Raw genomic sequence first — 12,880 nt, 5'->3', positions numbered from 1 at the left:
GTAAAAGACGGAAATTTTAAAGGCTTATGTTATTTCTGATAATGAGAAAAGAATGACAAGCCTCTATTTATACTAGGGACCTTAGGGTTGGTTCGACTTTCTTTTTGCAATCTGGAAAAGAACCGAAAATGAGCTTATAAGTGCGCTAACTCGTAGACAAAAATATATTATTAATATGCAAAAATAATAAGGAAAATATTCTAACGACGGACAAAGTTGGTTGCGTTCTAGCGGCTTCGTCTTGCGTCGGTGCCTTGCACTCTTCGTACTCGTACTCTTGTTGGGCTCGATGGATGGGTCTGTCTCTCTACTCTCTTGGGCCGGCTATGTGCTCACGTCTGGGCCCGTATCATATTACTAGTACTCCATTTATTGGTGTATGTATACGTGTATATTGAATTTTTATAACTTGGACACCAAAATTGAATAATCACGGCTCGTCAACTTGTTGCAAACATGGATATTAATAATTTGGTACAGTTATATTTGTACTTTTTCTATAATTTAAAGAAGATAAAACGCAATTTCTAATATTAATTTCTTGCTCACAATCAATGCAAGATATAATCTTTCAACGTTAGCACGTTACACAAAAATAGTTTCTCTTAACTATGCGCTTTCAAACCGATGATTATCAATCAAAATCTTTAATCCGATCCTTATCAATAAAACAATTATTTTAATATATTTTATAGTAAATACTATATAAATTGCTGAAAAACCCAGGTCAAACTTTTGTCCAATCCTGCAATTTTAAACATTATGCATATCTGAATTTTGACATGACGAAATATTCTTATTTCCTATTTATACTATGTTATTGATTTGAATACATATTTTTCAAATTGATGATGTGATTCAGTTTATTTTGGAAAAAAATATTAAATTTTGTTATTTTAACAGTCAGGAGATTTAAAATTGCAATTTCAACTAAATATTAACCAAAATTCATAATTTTTTTTAATAATTTGCCCTGTAGTACTAATATATTTACAATTTAGACGATTTGCATACATGGGATATTAATGCGATTGAGTAATCGTAATATTTTATAGTTTTGCTAGCAAACTATTAAGGTGGATATGTTCGTGATCTTGTAATTATGAAGCTAAAAGTCGAAGATCTTGATCAACAAATTGAGCAAATTCTCGATTTCTTAAAGCCCATTTGGAAGGAGAATTTGAAATTGAATTCTTTTTTAATCACGCAATATTATCTTTGAGCAAGTTGGTAATATCGTTCGATTCTTCCTCCACTTTCCATAGAATGATTAGATGTCGACTCAATAAATTAAGAAGGTTCTACGCCGCCTCTTAAGACATGTGTCAAATAGATGGGCCGGATCAGAAAAACGAGTTGGGTCGGGCCACAATTGGGCGGGTGGTAGTGGTGCTGGCGGTAGTGGTGGGGGTGCTGATGACATACGCCAGCGAATTAAAGAACAGTTGCGGGTCGTTACGTCCAAGGAGATAAATCGCGCGATACAGGCGGCCTTGCAGCAGCCGGCGGTACCTCGACCCATCCATCGTCGAATTATAGTACCCCGGAACCACATCACTGCACACCGTCGGTTGTATGAGGACTACTTCGCTCTGGAGCCGCGGTTTGCGGAGAACATGTTCCGGCAACGTTTTAGGATGCATCGTCCACTATTTCTGCGTATCGTGGGTGCTTTAGAGCGTCGATACGAGTATTTCAGGATGAGGGAGGATGCGGTTGGTAAACCCGGCCACATGCCCATACAGAAGTGAACTGCTGCAATCAGGCAGTTGGCATACGGAGGTGCGGCCGACATGTTCGATGAGTATCTCCACATCGGCGAGACGACTGCCCGCAAATGTCTGAAGTATTTTTGTGAGAGCGTTAGGGAGATATTCGGGGATAGGTATCTACGGAAGCCAACCCCCGAAGATTGCCAAGCTCTGATGGATATGCACGGGAGTCAGCATGGGTTTCCGGGAATGTTAGGCAGCATAGATTGTATGCATTGGGAGTGGAAAAACTGCCCCGCCGCCTGGAAAGGGGTGTACACTACCGGTTTCAAGGGCAATAATCCCACGATGATCCTTGAAGCGGTAGCTGACTACCGGCTATGGATTTGGCATGCGTATTTTGGACTAGCCGGGTCGAACAACGACATCAACGTCCTCCAGTCGTCGCTCCTTTTCAACGACCAGTGCATGGGCGTTGGTCCGGCCGTCAGTTTCGTCGCCAACGGCAACCAGCACAATATGGGTTATTATTTGGCGGATGGGATATACCCTATGTGGCCCGTCTTTGTGAAGACGATCAGATGCGCAACAGACGAAAAGAATATCTATTTTGTGGGTCGTCAGGAGGCAGCGCGCAAGGATGTGGAGCGGGCATTTGGTGTGCTCTAGGATCGATAGGCGGCAGTGAAGGGTCCATCGCGGCTGTGGTATATTGACAACATCGCTGATATCATGTACGCATGTATTATCATGAACAACATGATTGTCGAAGATAAAGGTCCAGCACTGACTGGTTGGGCCAATGATGATGTTGATGCTGCCGGTCCAAGCCACGGCGTGGCCACCGACAATGTACGTATGAGGATACCCATGAAGAGGCCGATCGAGTCCGTGCATTTGTCGACATGCGCCAACGACAAGCCCATATTCGACTTCAGAACGATATAATTGAAGAGCTATGGACGCGGAGGGATCGTCGTTGATATTTATAATGTAACTTGTTTAGATTTTTTTGTTGCTGAAATGTACTTTTTTATATATTTTTTATTTAATGAAATTATCATTGCACTTTCTCCGTCCGTATTCGTGTCGAAATTTTAATTTCGTAAATTGTTTAATTTCGTAAATTGTTTAATTTTGTGAATTTGTGCATTTTTATTATTGTGGATGTCCATCGAGATGTCCGCCATTGTGCAGTGGGATATCCTTATGACATGGTATGAGGTATTCTTGGGAAGTTCGTCGGGATATCCGTCGGGACATCCGTCCTACAGTGGATGCTCTAATAGTAGGACTACTTTAAACGCAAAATACGGCTTTCTTTAATACGTGCGTCCAAAAAATAACAAACGCTTACAATAGAACGTGTTCAAAAGTAATGATTCCTTTCTAATTTGAACTGACGAAATAGTGAAACTATTGAAGATTTCATTTTCGAAAAACATGAGAAACTTTTTCTTAACTTTTGAGCCTTTTGATCTGTGAATTAATCGAAATTTTGTAAATCATATAGTATTATGAAAGAAAAAAGAAATTAAAAATCTTTAAATCCAACCCAAGAAAAAAAATTGATGGATTATTTTGCATGTCATTATAATTGTTTAATTGAGAATACTAAACCTCCAAATAAAGGGAAATAAGAGGAGTCTATTGGGAATTTTAATATACTACTATATGATATCAAAATTATAGGAGTATATAACACCACCAATACCAACTTTTTATAACTTGATTGATCCAATCAAAACATCATGCTACCCCATCTCCAAATTTTCTCAATAATCCTAAAATAATTATTAGTAGTACTTTTTTCTTTGTAAGGAGTATAAAATTTTTTTTAGTAAGACCCAATCTATTAAAACACAGAAATAAAATCGAACCTAGATTCCAATATAGTACTACTACTGTAACTTTTATCCATGTGACTTCTTCTTCCCTAGTTACCAACTTGCAAGGATTTAAAGGAAAATAAAAATAAAAGTTAACAAATCCAACTTCTGACATCACGCAAGGGCCCACCATCACCTAAGATCCAGCCATCGAAATCCGGCCTGCCCAATCTCCACCGTCCGATCACAAACTTCCAAAATAATTAAATTGCAATATCATTTTAAATTTGTAACATATGTCCTTTCTTTTTTTATAATTATAATCATAGCCAACCTAACCTCTATAAATCTAGAGAATTCATTCCCCTCTCCCCATCTCTCTCTCTCTCTCTGGTTGAAGGAATACATGAAAAGATGTGTGGAGGTTCAATAATTTCAGATGATCCAATCGTCAAGAAAAAAGGCAAATTAAGTCCAGATGAATTCTGGGCTCAGATTGATTCCATTTCTGAGCTTTGGGGCTTCAATTCCTCAAATGATGATGTCCCAAATCAACCCAAACAATCCTCTATCACTAAAGGTTAGAACTTTGTGTTTTTTATTTTTAATTTATTAGGCAAAAACCGGTTTTGAATATGTAACTTTGTGATTGTGGTGTTGCAATTATTTTTGAAGTCATAAACTTGTGCTAGCCAATGATATGTTGCAACAATTAATGTGAATGAATTGCACCAAGTAAATAAGTAGGAAATTGCTGAATTGGTGAGAGCAAACTAGCATAGAGCTTCAATTTCACTATATAGCTTTTATAATTTTAAATAAAAATCTATGTTTATATAGAGAAGTGTAAAAAGAGTGAGAAAGGCAATGTGAAGCCTAAGAAGAGCCAGTATAGAGGCATAAGGCAGAGGCCATGGGGAAAATGGGCAGCCGAAATCCGTGACCCGAAGAAGGGAATTAGGGAGTGGCTCGGAACCTTCAACTCGCAGGAGGAGGCCGCCCGAGCCTATGATAGAGCAGCTAGGCGCATCCGAGGCAACAAGGCCAAGCTCAACTTTCCCGACCATCATGATCAGCCACCAATGCCACCGGAGCAACCACCGCCCAAGAGGCTATGCGTGGTTGCTCCGGAGCAGCCAAATGTGCTGAGCCCAGATGCCAACTACAGCTTCGAGAGTATAGAGTCTCAGGCGATCAAGGATGAGCTGTCGAGCTTGGAAAGCTTCTTAGGGTTGGAGCCGACTCATCCTCAGACACCCAAGCCACCCGTGTTCGGGTTGGATGAGCCGGTTGGCTTGGTTGATGGATGGTTGATGGATGAGTTTGTTGCACTAGGACAAAGCAATATTTTCTTCTAGATGGATCAATCCTAAGGGAGTAATAAACTTAGCCAAAATAAAACTATGCATGCTATGTTACTTGTGTTGTGTTTGTGAGAGATTTGACGCTTTATGCTTCCTTTTTCAATGTACAAACTTTTCCAATTAAGGTGTTATTACAATATTGAGTGTGTTATGTGTGTGCTCTTGATAGTTTAATTCAACAATATCCAAATCGAATTCATGACATTTACCAATCAGTCATCCTTAATAAATTATTGATAGGAGTACGGACGAATCTTGTGCAAAAATAGAGATATCAATAATAGAGTGTTTCTTGAGATTATACCATGTAGTAACATTTTTATATATCTGAGAATCTAGTGGCTGCCTTAATAAAAAATAATATAGTACATGATGACGGTTGAATGGGGACGAAAGGTGTGCTTTATAATTCGAATAATGCTAACACAATCATACAATGTACAGTCAAATCACTAATTTAAATCATACTATAGTTTAAAAAAACAAAAATGACGCGAGTCCTTGAAAAAATAAATGTGCCATTCCCTTAATTGATGGTAGGCTCCAATCATTCATTATGAGCAAATAAATAATAAATTCAATATTACTAATATGACAACACACGACGTCTTCACTGTTTATAAATAGCAAATCAAAAGGATCAGGGAGGGAGAAGAGTCGTATAGTCTGACGTGGATTTTCACATCCAAATCTAAAATCAATAGTATTAATTTTGGTCTAGAAATTTATACTTAATCATACAGAAAGCTATAGAAGAAGCAGCTCTACATATTTAAACATGCAGTTGGAGCTTATGCGAACAACTAGATTTCAAAGGAAAAGACTTCCAATCTTAACAAAAAAAGTATTCCAGTCTCACTTAGACTTTTGGTGGGGGTAAAATAAAATTCACATCTTTGCAAGGAAAGTGACACCGCAAGCATAGAAAGGCACTCCATTCATGCACCAAGGGGACTATTTGGCAATAAATAAGTAAACAAATATATCTACACAAACTTTGAAATATATACCAAGAATACCTGCATAATGTTACATGGACCCAACAAAATTTCAACGATAAATTTGAATAAATTTACCAGACTTCAAAGCTGTCAAAATAGTCCAATCTGCCACTGCTAACTTCAACATCTTTTCTGGAAAATGAGAGCATTAGATATCCATATACCAAAAAACAGGGCCATCACCTGCTTAAGCTGATAAAACTGATTAGTGGTGAAAAGGGATTACATCATTCATTACAGTTTCAACAAAGCAGTTGTATGTTCTTCAAAGTTTCAAGAGAAATATATAATGTTCTTTACCAAATCAAGAATGAGTCATATGCAGGGCTAACAAATCCAGCAATCAGTAAAATCTGAACATGGGCAACTATATTTCATAGAAGTGTAGCACAAAGATAGAAGACCACAATTATCACATTAGCATCATGTATAAAGAAAAATAATGCTTAATAAATGATCATGATGTATGTGAAGGATGGGTGATACAAACAGGGATTAATAATTCCTAGTTGAAAACCTTGCTACAACATGGATTTATTAATATTGGAATAAAATAATGGGACACATAAAGGGGAGATACATGAACCTGAGATGATGCATCAAATGAAAATCTAAGTGGGGCCATATATAGGGCCAACCATATGCAAGCAAGTTCCAATATGCCAAAGCTTATTCCTGAAATTTAGTGTCATTAATCAAAAGATATTCCCAACTGCTCGAAGCTTCATCTGCATAATACTATTAATTATTTCCTAAGACAGTGGGTCATCAATCAAAATTATTCCTACTTTTGGTTTTTGGAGAAAACTGGTTATAAAATACTATCAAACATTTCATATTCTAATCAATCAACTAATCTAATCATGGATAGGATTTCCTCCTATACCCCGTGGTTCAAGTAAGTTTTTCTCTCCAGATTCAGACATTGTGCAAGTTCGCAACCCATTTCTATGAATGCTATATCATGTTTATAATAAACAAGAACTGAAACAGTCATCAAATTGATCATTTCTTAGCCCTTTTCTTCATCAAAGTGATGAGTTTTTCTACATCTACAGCTAGTTCTAATGTTCTATAGTGAAGTGACAAGTCAATCAAAAATAAACTATGTAAATCACTTGACTTATAAGATACTTGATCACTAATCACTACTAAATGCAGAAAACTATACCATAAAAACAGACAAGTTACGAAGAGGATAATGTTCTAGAGCAATCAAGAGAACTCATCCCAAAAGACTATCCTATTAGGAGAGATAGCCCATTTATTCTGTAAACTCCACACTGGTTGCTCTTACGACTGATGTGGGACATTAAGTCCGTAACAGATAACATACTCTTCTTCTTGGCAAAAAGCAAGTCAGTCATGTAACTGGAAAAACTTTTTCTTCGCTCATCTTTCTCTACATGTATATAGTCATTACTCATTAGTAGCCTATTCAGTCTTCAGAAAATACAATATCAATAGCCAACATCTTACTGAAGATAAACAAATCATAAAGTTATCAAATCTTGGAGTAGACAAACTATACACATAAAAAGCCTTAAGCCAAAGGAAAGAACTTGATATGAACCTCCCAGAGCAATTGGTTTTCGTAATTGATAAAATAGTGAAGGCCAACACCATTAACATACAAATCTAAGGATTTGGTTAATTCTCTTGTACACAAATGATGAAAGAATTCAAACCACATACAGTATCAAGAAGCATGTGAGATACAGTAAATAGTAAATACATCATGACAAAATAATGTAAACAGATAAAGACTTCCAGTCTGATCTTGGAACAATACCCAGTAGCATAATACTGTCTACTTAAACGGTGTCTAACCCAAGCAAATATTGGATCTTATTCAAACTTTAACTGCGCTAGATGTACCAATTTTAGATAGCATAGCATCTGCAAAGACGAGCAATATCCACGGGAAAGAATTAGCAAACGTTAACATTTTGTCACAAAGTCTAACAACCTCTTGACCAAAATTTACAAATAATCCCAAGATTCAGTAAAACAAACAAAATCCTCAATCTCCCAGCAAATCATAGTTTCATTTACAAATTCAGGTGTAGCCAGATCAACAAATAGAATATCCTCCTAAAATGCGAATCACATTTTCATGAATCCTACACCAATCTGCAGCCAACATCCAAGCAAAAGTGCAAAACTCAGTCGAAATAAGGAACTCATCATGACTAATCTTTTCAAAACTCTACGACCAAAGGATTGAATAAGTTTTCTAAAAATGCTATATTCAAACAACAGTCGGCTCATCTAGGTCAGTCGACAATCGTGAATGAGACAGGCCCTGCTATATTATTCCAGATAAACAATCTCTAAATCAATAGTTTGTACAAATTGCATTAATAGCAAATTATGATTCAATAAGGCAATTAGATAAATATATACACAGTTACACACCATTATTTACACCAATTACAGAAAACTAAACCACCTAAACTTATTTAATGCATTTCATATTCATTTCAATCGTCTAGCAGACCGGAGTCAGTTGCATTTGTAGCTTTTCCCGATCACCAAAACCATCAGCAACCAACTTAACCACCTTTTTCACCGCAAAATGCAAGCAATTTGACATTGCAATCCAGCACAATACCTCATAAACAACATCAAACGCCGGATCATGTATCGAATTATTCGGATACTCTTCCCAATTAGCCCCTCCGTAGCCACCAAAATTCCACCCCTTGCCCCCACCACCACCTCCCCCAAAATATCCATCACCATTATTGAAATTCCCTCCATCACCACCAAAAACAAAACGCGCATCCTCGTTGCTGAAATCGCCGCCATCATCAGCCGCGATTTTCCGCTTCACGCGGCGGGATCTCCGGAGCCGCCGCCTCGTCAGCGTCCGCGTGGGCGGCGGAGAAGCAGCCGAGATTTGGAACGGAGGCGGCGATTGCGATGCTTGATCCGGTGACGTGTCGTGGAGGGAAAGAACGTTGTGCGGGCGATTGAGGAGGAGGCTCGAAAAGCCTAGCGACTGCGCTGAGTGAGCGATCGATAAGATCGCGTCGGAAACGATGGCGATCTCCATTGAATTTCACGGTCAATTAAAGAATTAGGGTTGGGGATTGGGGAGCTTTGGCGGAGATTTTTCTTCGAAGTAAGATGAAAAAGAGAAGAAGGAAGCGTTACTCATTTAGCGTTGTTGTTGATCGTTGTTGTTGATCGTTGTTGTTGATCTTATACAGAAATTAAGATAAGGAGTACTCGTTTAAACAAGTGGTGCGAATAAAAATTTCGAGCAAATCGCGTATATATAGTGTTTCGAAAATTAAAAAAAAAAAATCGCTCGTTGGTTGCTCGCCGATCGGGAGGCTGCAATAGCGGCGAGCCGATCGGCGAAAGAATCGGCGAGCGCCCGAGAATCAGTGTACCCTCGCCGAAATTCTCGCCGATTTAGCGATCGCCGGCGGCAATAGTTCGGCGAGTCATTCGGCGAGCGCCAAAAATCGGCGAGCCGCTCGCTCGCCGAGCCAAGGAGATGCTCTAAATTGTGGAAGGGAATATTTTGTTCTTATTCAAAATTTCCCGGTAAAATGGGCTATTTGACCAACAATTTGGGCTCAATGCTCTCAAGCTTTGGGCCCACCTATTTCTTAAGACAAAACTGCACAAGGCTCAAATATTCTCCCATCAAGTTAATCGAGACAATTAAAAATAGGAATTTTAGTCACAAATCTCAAAAATCTTTTATTTAGCACGAACTAAAAAAATACTCCCTCCGTCCCGCACTACTCGCACCTTTCCTTTTGGGCACGGAGATTAAGGAATGAGTGATAGACAAAGTCAATAATTACGGCTGTAGGTATAAATTGTTACTAAAAATGGAAAGAGTGCAAATAACTTGGGACGCCAAGAAAGGAAATAAGTGCAAGTAGTGCGGGATGGAGGGAGTAGTATGAAAAATTATAAACTTTAATTTTGGTTGTTTTTTCTCCTAACATGTCAAAAGGCAGATCCGACTGGATTACATAACATTTTTAGTGATAGTTGTTGCCACTTTTTTTCACGTGACGTATAGTGTGTAAAACTCTAGGGTTAAAACTAAAATATTTAATAAAAAAAAAAGTAAATCAGTCATTTTCTAAAATATGTAGAACATTTTCCAAACACGCAGACCATTTCAATTTTGCCAATTCGAAATATCCTGACCTATAAAGCTTCAAACTATGATTTGTTAGCCAAATTCTCAGATTTATCAGAAAAAAGCTAAAAAATGAAGAACGCAGTAAGGTTTTAAATTTTTGGTGTGTACGCATAGACTTCCACGTAGGTGGCATTTTACCGTTTTTTTTTAATCAAGTCAGACTGGTAAAAAAAAACGTGTTTTGCCAAAGTTTATGGTTTTTCGCGTCACTTTTAAAGTTCATGAGAAATAACATATTATTGGAAAAGTTATTGATTGTAGAGACCAAAATCCTTTAAAAATATGGTATTTAATGAGATATATAAAAAGTGAATAAATAAATAAAAAGATAATAAAGTAATAGAAATTAAAAATTTTAATATTTTTTAAATGAGAAAATTAATTATTTAGCTTTAGACAAAAAAATACGAATTGATCAACTTAGAAAGAAGGGTGTATATTTTCTTTAGAAAAAAATATGAAAATATTTAAGTATTTGTAATTATATCGAGATTGTGAAAATGTATTTCCCATATAACTATTTCGTACACGAATAATCCTTGATTTTCAGGGAGTAAAAGATTTGTCTGAGGATAAATTTGTATTTGTAGAAATTTAGGATATATTGATAGAGATAATTTAAGCTAAAATTAGAATCGAGTGATAATCAGTGATAACAATTAAAATAGTGATATTTACCTATTTAATACAAGTACATTTTTGTAAATTTATAGTAGAAAATGTTTTATTTAAATGGAATCGGATCAAACAATAGAAGATTTCTTTTTTATAAACTGTAGTATTTGAGGGAGAAAGCCAAAGCCCCAAAGGCCAAACCTTAATTCCCGCTTCACTACTTTTGCAGAACCGATTGAACATGGATGCATCTACAATTAGTGCTGGTGCTTTGGTTCGTTTACAAGAATTGAACCCGTCTTCCCCAAATTTCAACCAAGGAGCCTCATTTAGGGTTATTGGAAAGTAAGTATTCGATCAAGCTCACTCTCTGTTATTGGCTGTGGTTTGATTATCTTTTCGAAATCTCTGCTTATTTTGATAGTAGTAGTAATTGTTTATGTAGGGCTTCTAAGTTTGGAATTCTAAAATGTCTTCTAAGTAAAAGACTTATTCTTGATTGATGATAGTATTACACATTTATGAGATTCCTTTCTGCTGCATTTTTCAATAGTATGATTGAGCATTTTATCGAACACCTCCCCTACATGTGAGAAACTAGTTGCTGTTTTAGTATTCAAGATTTGAAGAGTGATATATACTCACTCCTATACGATACGATAGCTAATTGGAACTGTTTGGTGATTTTTTTGCCTTATTTTGTATGTATAAAATGCAGCCTGTATGAAGAACTTCCACTGTGTGAGTAATAAGTTTAGCTAGCTTCCTATCTTGTGTAAGTTAATACTCTATTGGATATTTGTATGATTCAACTGTGAATGAAGAGGGCTTCGTTGGTACGTCTTTTGCAGTTCGTTTAGCCAATAGCCTTATAGGAGTATATCTTTGTTTGTGCATATTTCTCAATCACATGAAAAACAATTGTGAAGATCAAATCTTTCTTTGTTATTCCAGGATACGAGAGTGTGACTAGACGGTAGTATATGTTACTGTTGATGGAGATAGTAGCTTTAGTCTAGCTAGCCTTTATCTTGTAGAAATTAGAATTGAATTTTTGTATGATCCCATCATGAATGAAGAGGTCTTTGATCAGATCCTGAATTTTTGTCTCTATTTACGCATATTTCACAACCGTGTCAAACAAAATTGGGGAAGAATGACATCATTCTTTGCATTTATAGGTTACAAGAGTATGATCTGGGGACGGCAGTGGCTATAATCGTTGATGGAGATGCTAGCTTAAAGGTCGACACACAGTACCTGACCCTTAATCTGCGCCCAGGTTCTCTCTACCAGTTCATCGGGGAACTGCAGATTGAGCCAAATAATGAGGTAAGGCGGCTCATTGCCTCATTTCCATTTACCCGTAAACTTTCTAGTCTCCGAGTCTATGATCATCCACTTGTTCGTTGTACTAGCTGGTGTTCTGCTATGGAATTCGGATTTATACGTTGGTGGTGGATGTGAAAGACAGCAGTACGCCTGTTGCTTGACCGTATAGATGATTTCTTTTTCTCAGGGAATTTTGAAGGCTCGGGTTGGAAGAAATGTTGATGGACTGGACATTAACCTCTACCATCAGACAATGCAGCTCGTAAGACATTTTCAAGCCGAGCAAGCAGACATTCGAACATCTTAATGTCGGATTGTAACTGCCATGAAGCAAGATTTGATGGATCAAATTCCACTGCCCTTGATCTATGCTCGTGGTTAGAACTTAGGAGTTCAATGTTAGATTATTTGATGGATCAATATATTGTTTATTATGTGATCATGACTCATGATACACTTTGGCTAAAGTAATTTGAGTTTAATTTTGACATAGTTCACCATATGGTTCAAAAGTATAATCAATGAACTATTTATCATAAATAAATTGAACACTTGTGTGAAATCGATTAAAATTGTGAAAATCGCACATAAAGCTTTGTTTTTCTTACTATAAAACCTCAAGAGATATACATAAAAACTCCCCACTTGCAAAATGATATGGTTAAATTAATTCAACTCTAAAATACTTTTCTCTTTTAAACCCACTTACATTCTTAAAATTAATTAATCCGCCATTATTCACTAAGAAAATCTAACACACAATGAACACTTTTCTTAAATTCTATGGTCCATCACTAAGGATATAAGACGACTTTAAATCTATGCTTTGTGCATAGATTAGGTACTATGATGT

General features: G+C 36.9%; 3 protein-coding genes across 3 annotated transcripts; 2 read left to right on the top strand and 1 right to left on the bottom strand.

The window, feature by feature from the left end:
- The first annotated feature begins 3,898 nt into the window (after positions 1-3,898).
- LOC121797481 (ethylene-responsive transcription factor RAP2-3-like) lies at positions 3,899-5,056 on the top strand. Its single transcript, XM_042196244.1, has 2 exons — positions 3,899-4,121; positions 4,382-5,056. The coding sequence occupies exons 1-2, from the start codon at positions 3,956-3,958 to the stop codon at positions 4,897-4,899; spliced, it is 684 nt and encodes a 227-aa protein (XP_042052178.1). The 5' UTR covers positions 3,899-3,955; the 3' UTR covers positions 4,900-5,056.
- A 3,341-nt stretch (positions 5,057-8,397) lies between these two features.
- On the bottom strand, positions 8,398-8,964 carry LOC121797047. The gene has a single exon (XM_042195784.1). The coding sequence runs from the start codon at positions 8,962-8,964 to the stop codon at positions 8,398-8,400; it is 567 nt and encodes a 188-aa protein (XP_042051718.1).
- A 1,883-nt stretch (positions 8,965-10,847) lies between these two features.
- LOC121794000 (CST complex subunit TEN1-like) lies at positions 10,848-12,524 on the top strand. Its single transcript, XM_042192012.1, has 3 exons — positions 10,848-11,040; positions 11,877-12,027; positions 12,215-12,524. Exons 1-3 carry the CDS (start codon positions 10,937-10,939, stop codon positions 12,332-12,334), a joined length of 375 nt encoding a protein of 124 aa, XP_042047946.1. The 5' UTR covers positions 10,848-10,936; the 3' UTR covers positions 12,335-12,524.
- The last annotated feature ends 356 nt before the right edge of the window (positions 12,525-12,880 follow it).

This window comes from Salvia splendens, chromosome 3 (assembly GCF_004379255.2).
Source record: "Salvia splendens isolate huo1 chromosome 3, SspV2, whole genome shotgun sequence".
Taxonomy (NCBI): domain Eukaryota; kingdom Viridiplantae; phylum Streptophyta; class Magnoliopsida; order Lamiales; family Lamiaceae; genus Salvia; species Salvia splendens.
The sequence above is the reverse complement of the archived record's forward strand: the minus strand, read 5'-3'. Positions and strand labels throughout refer to the sequence as shown.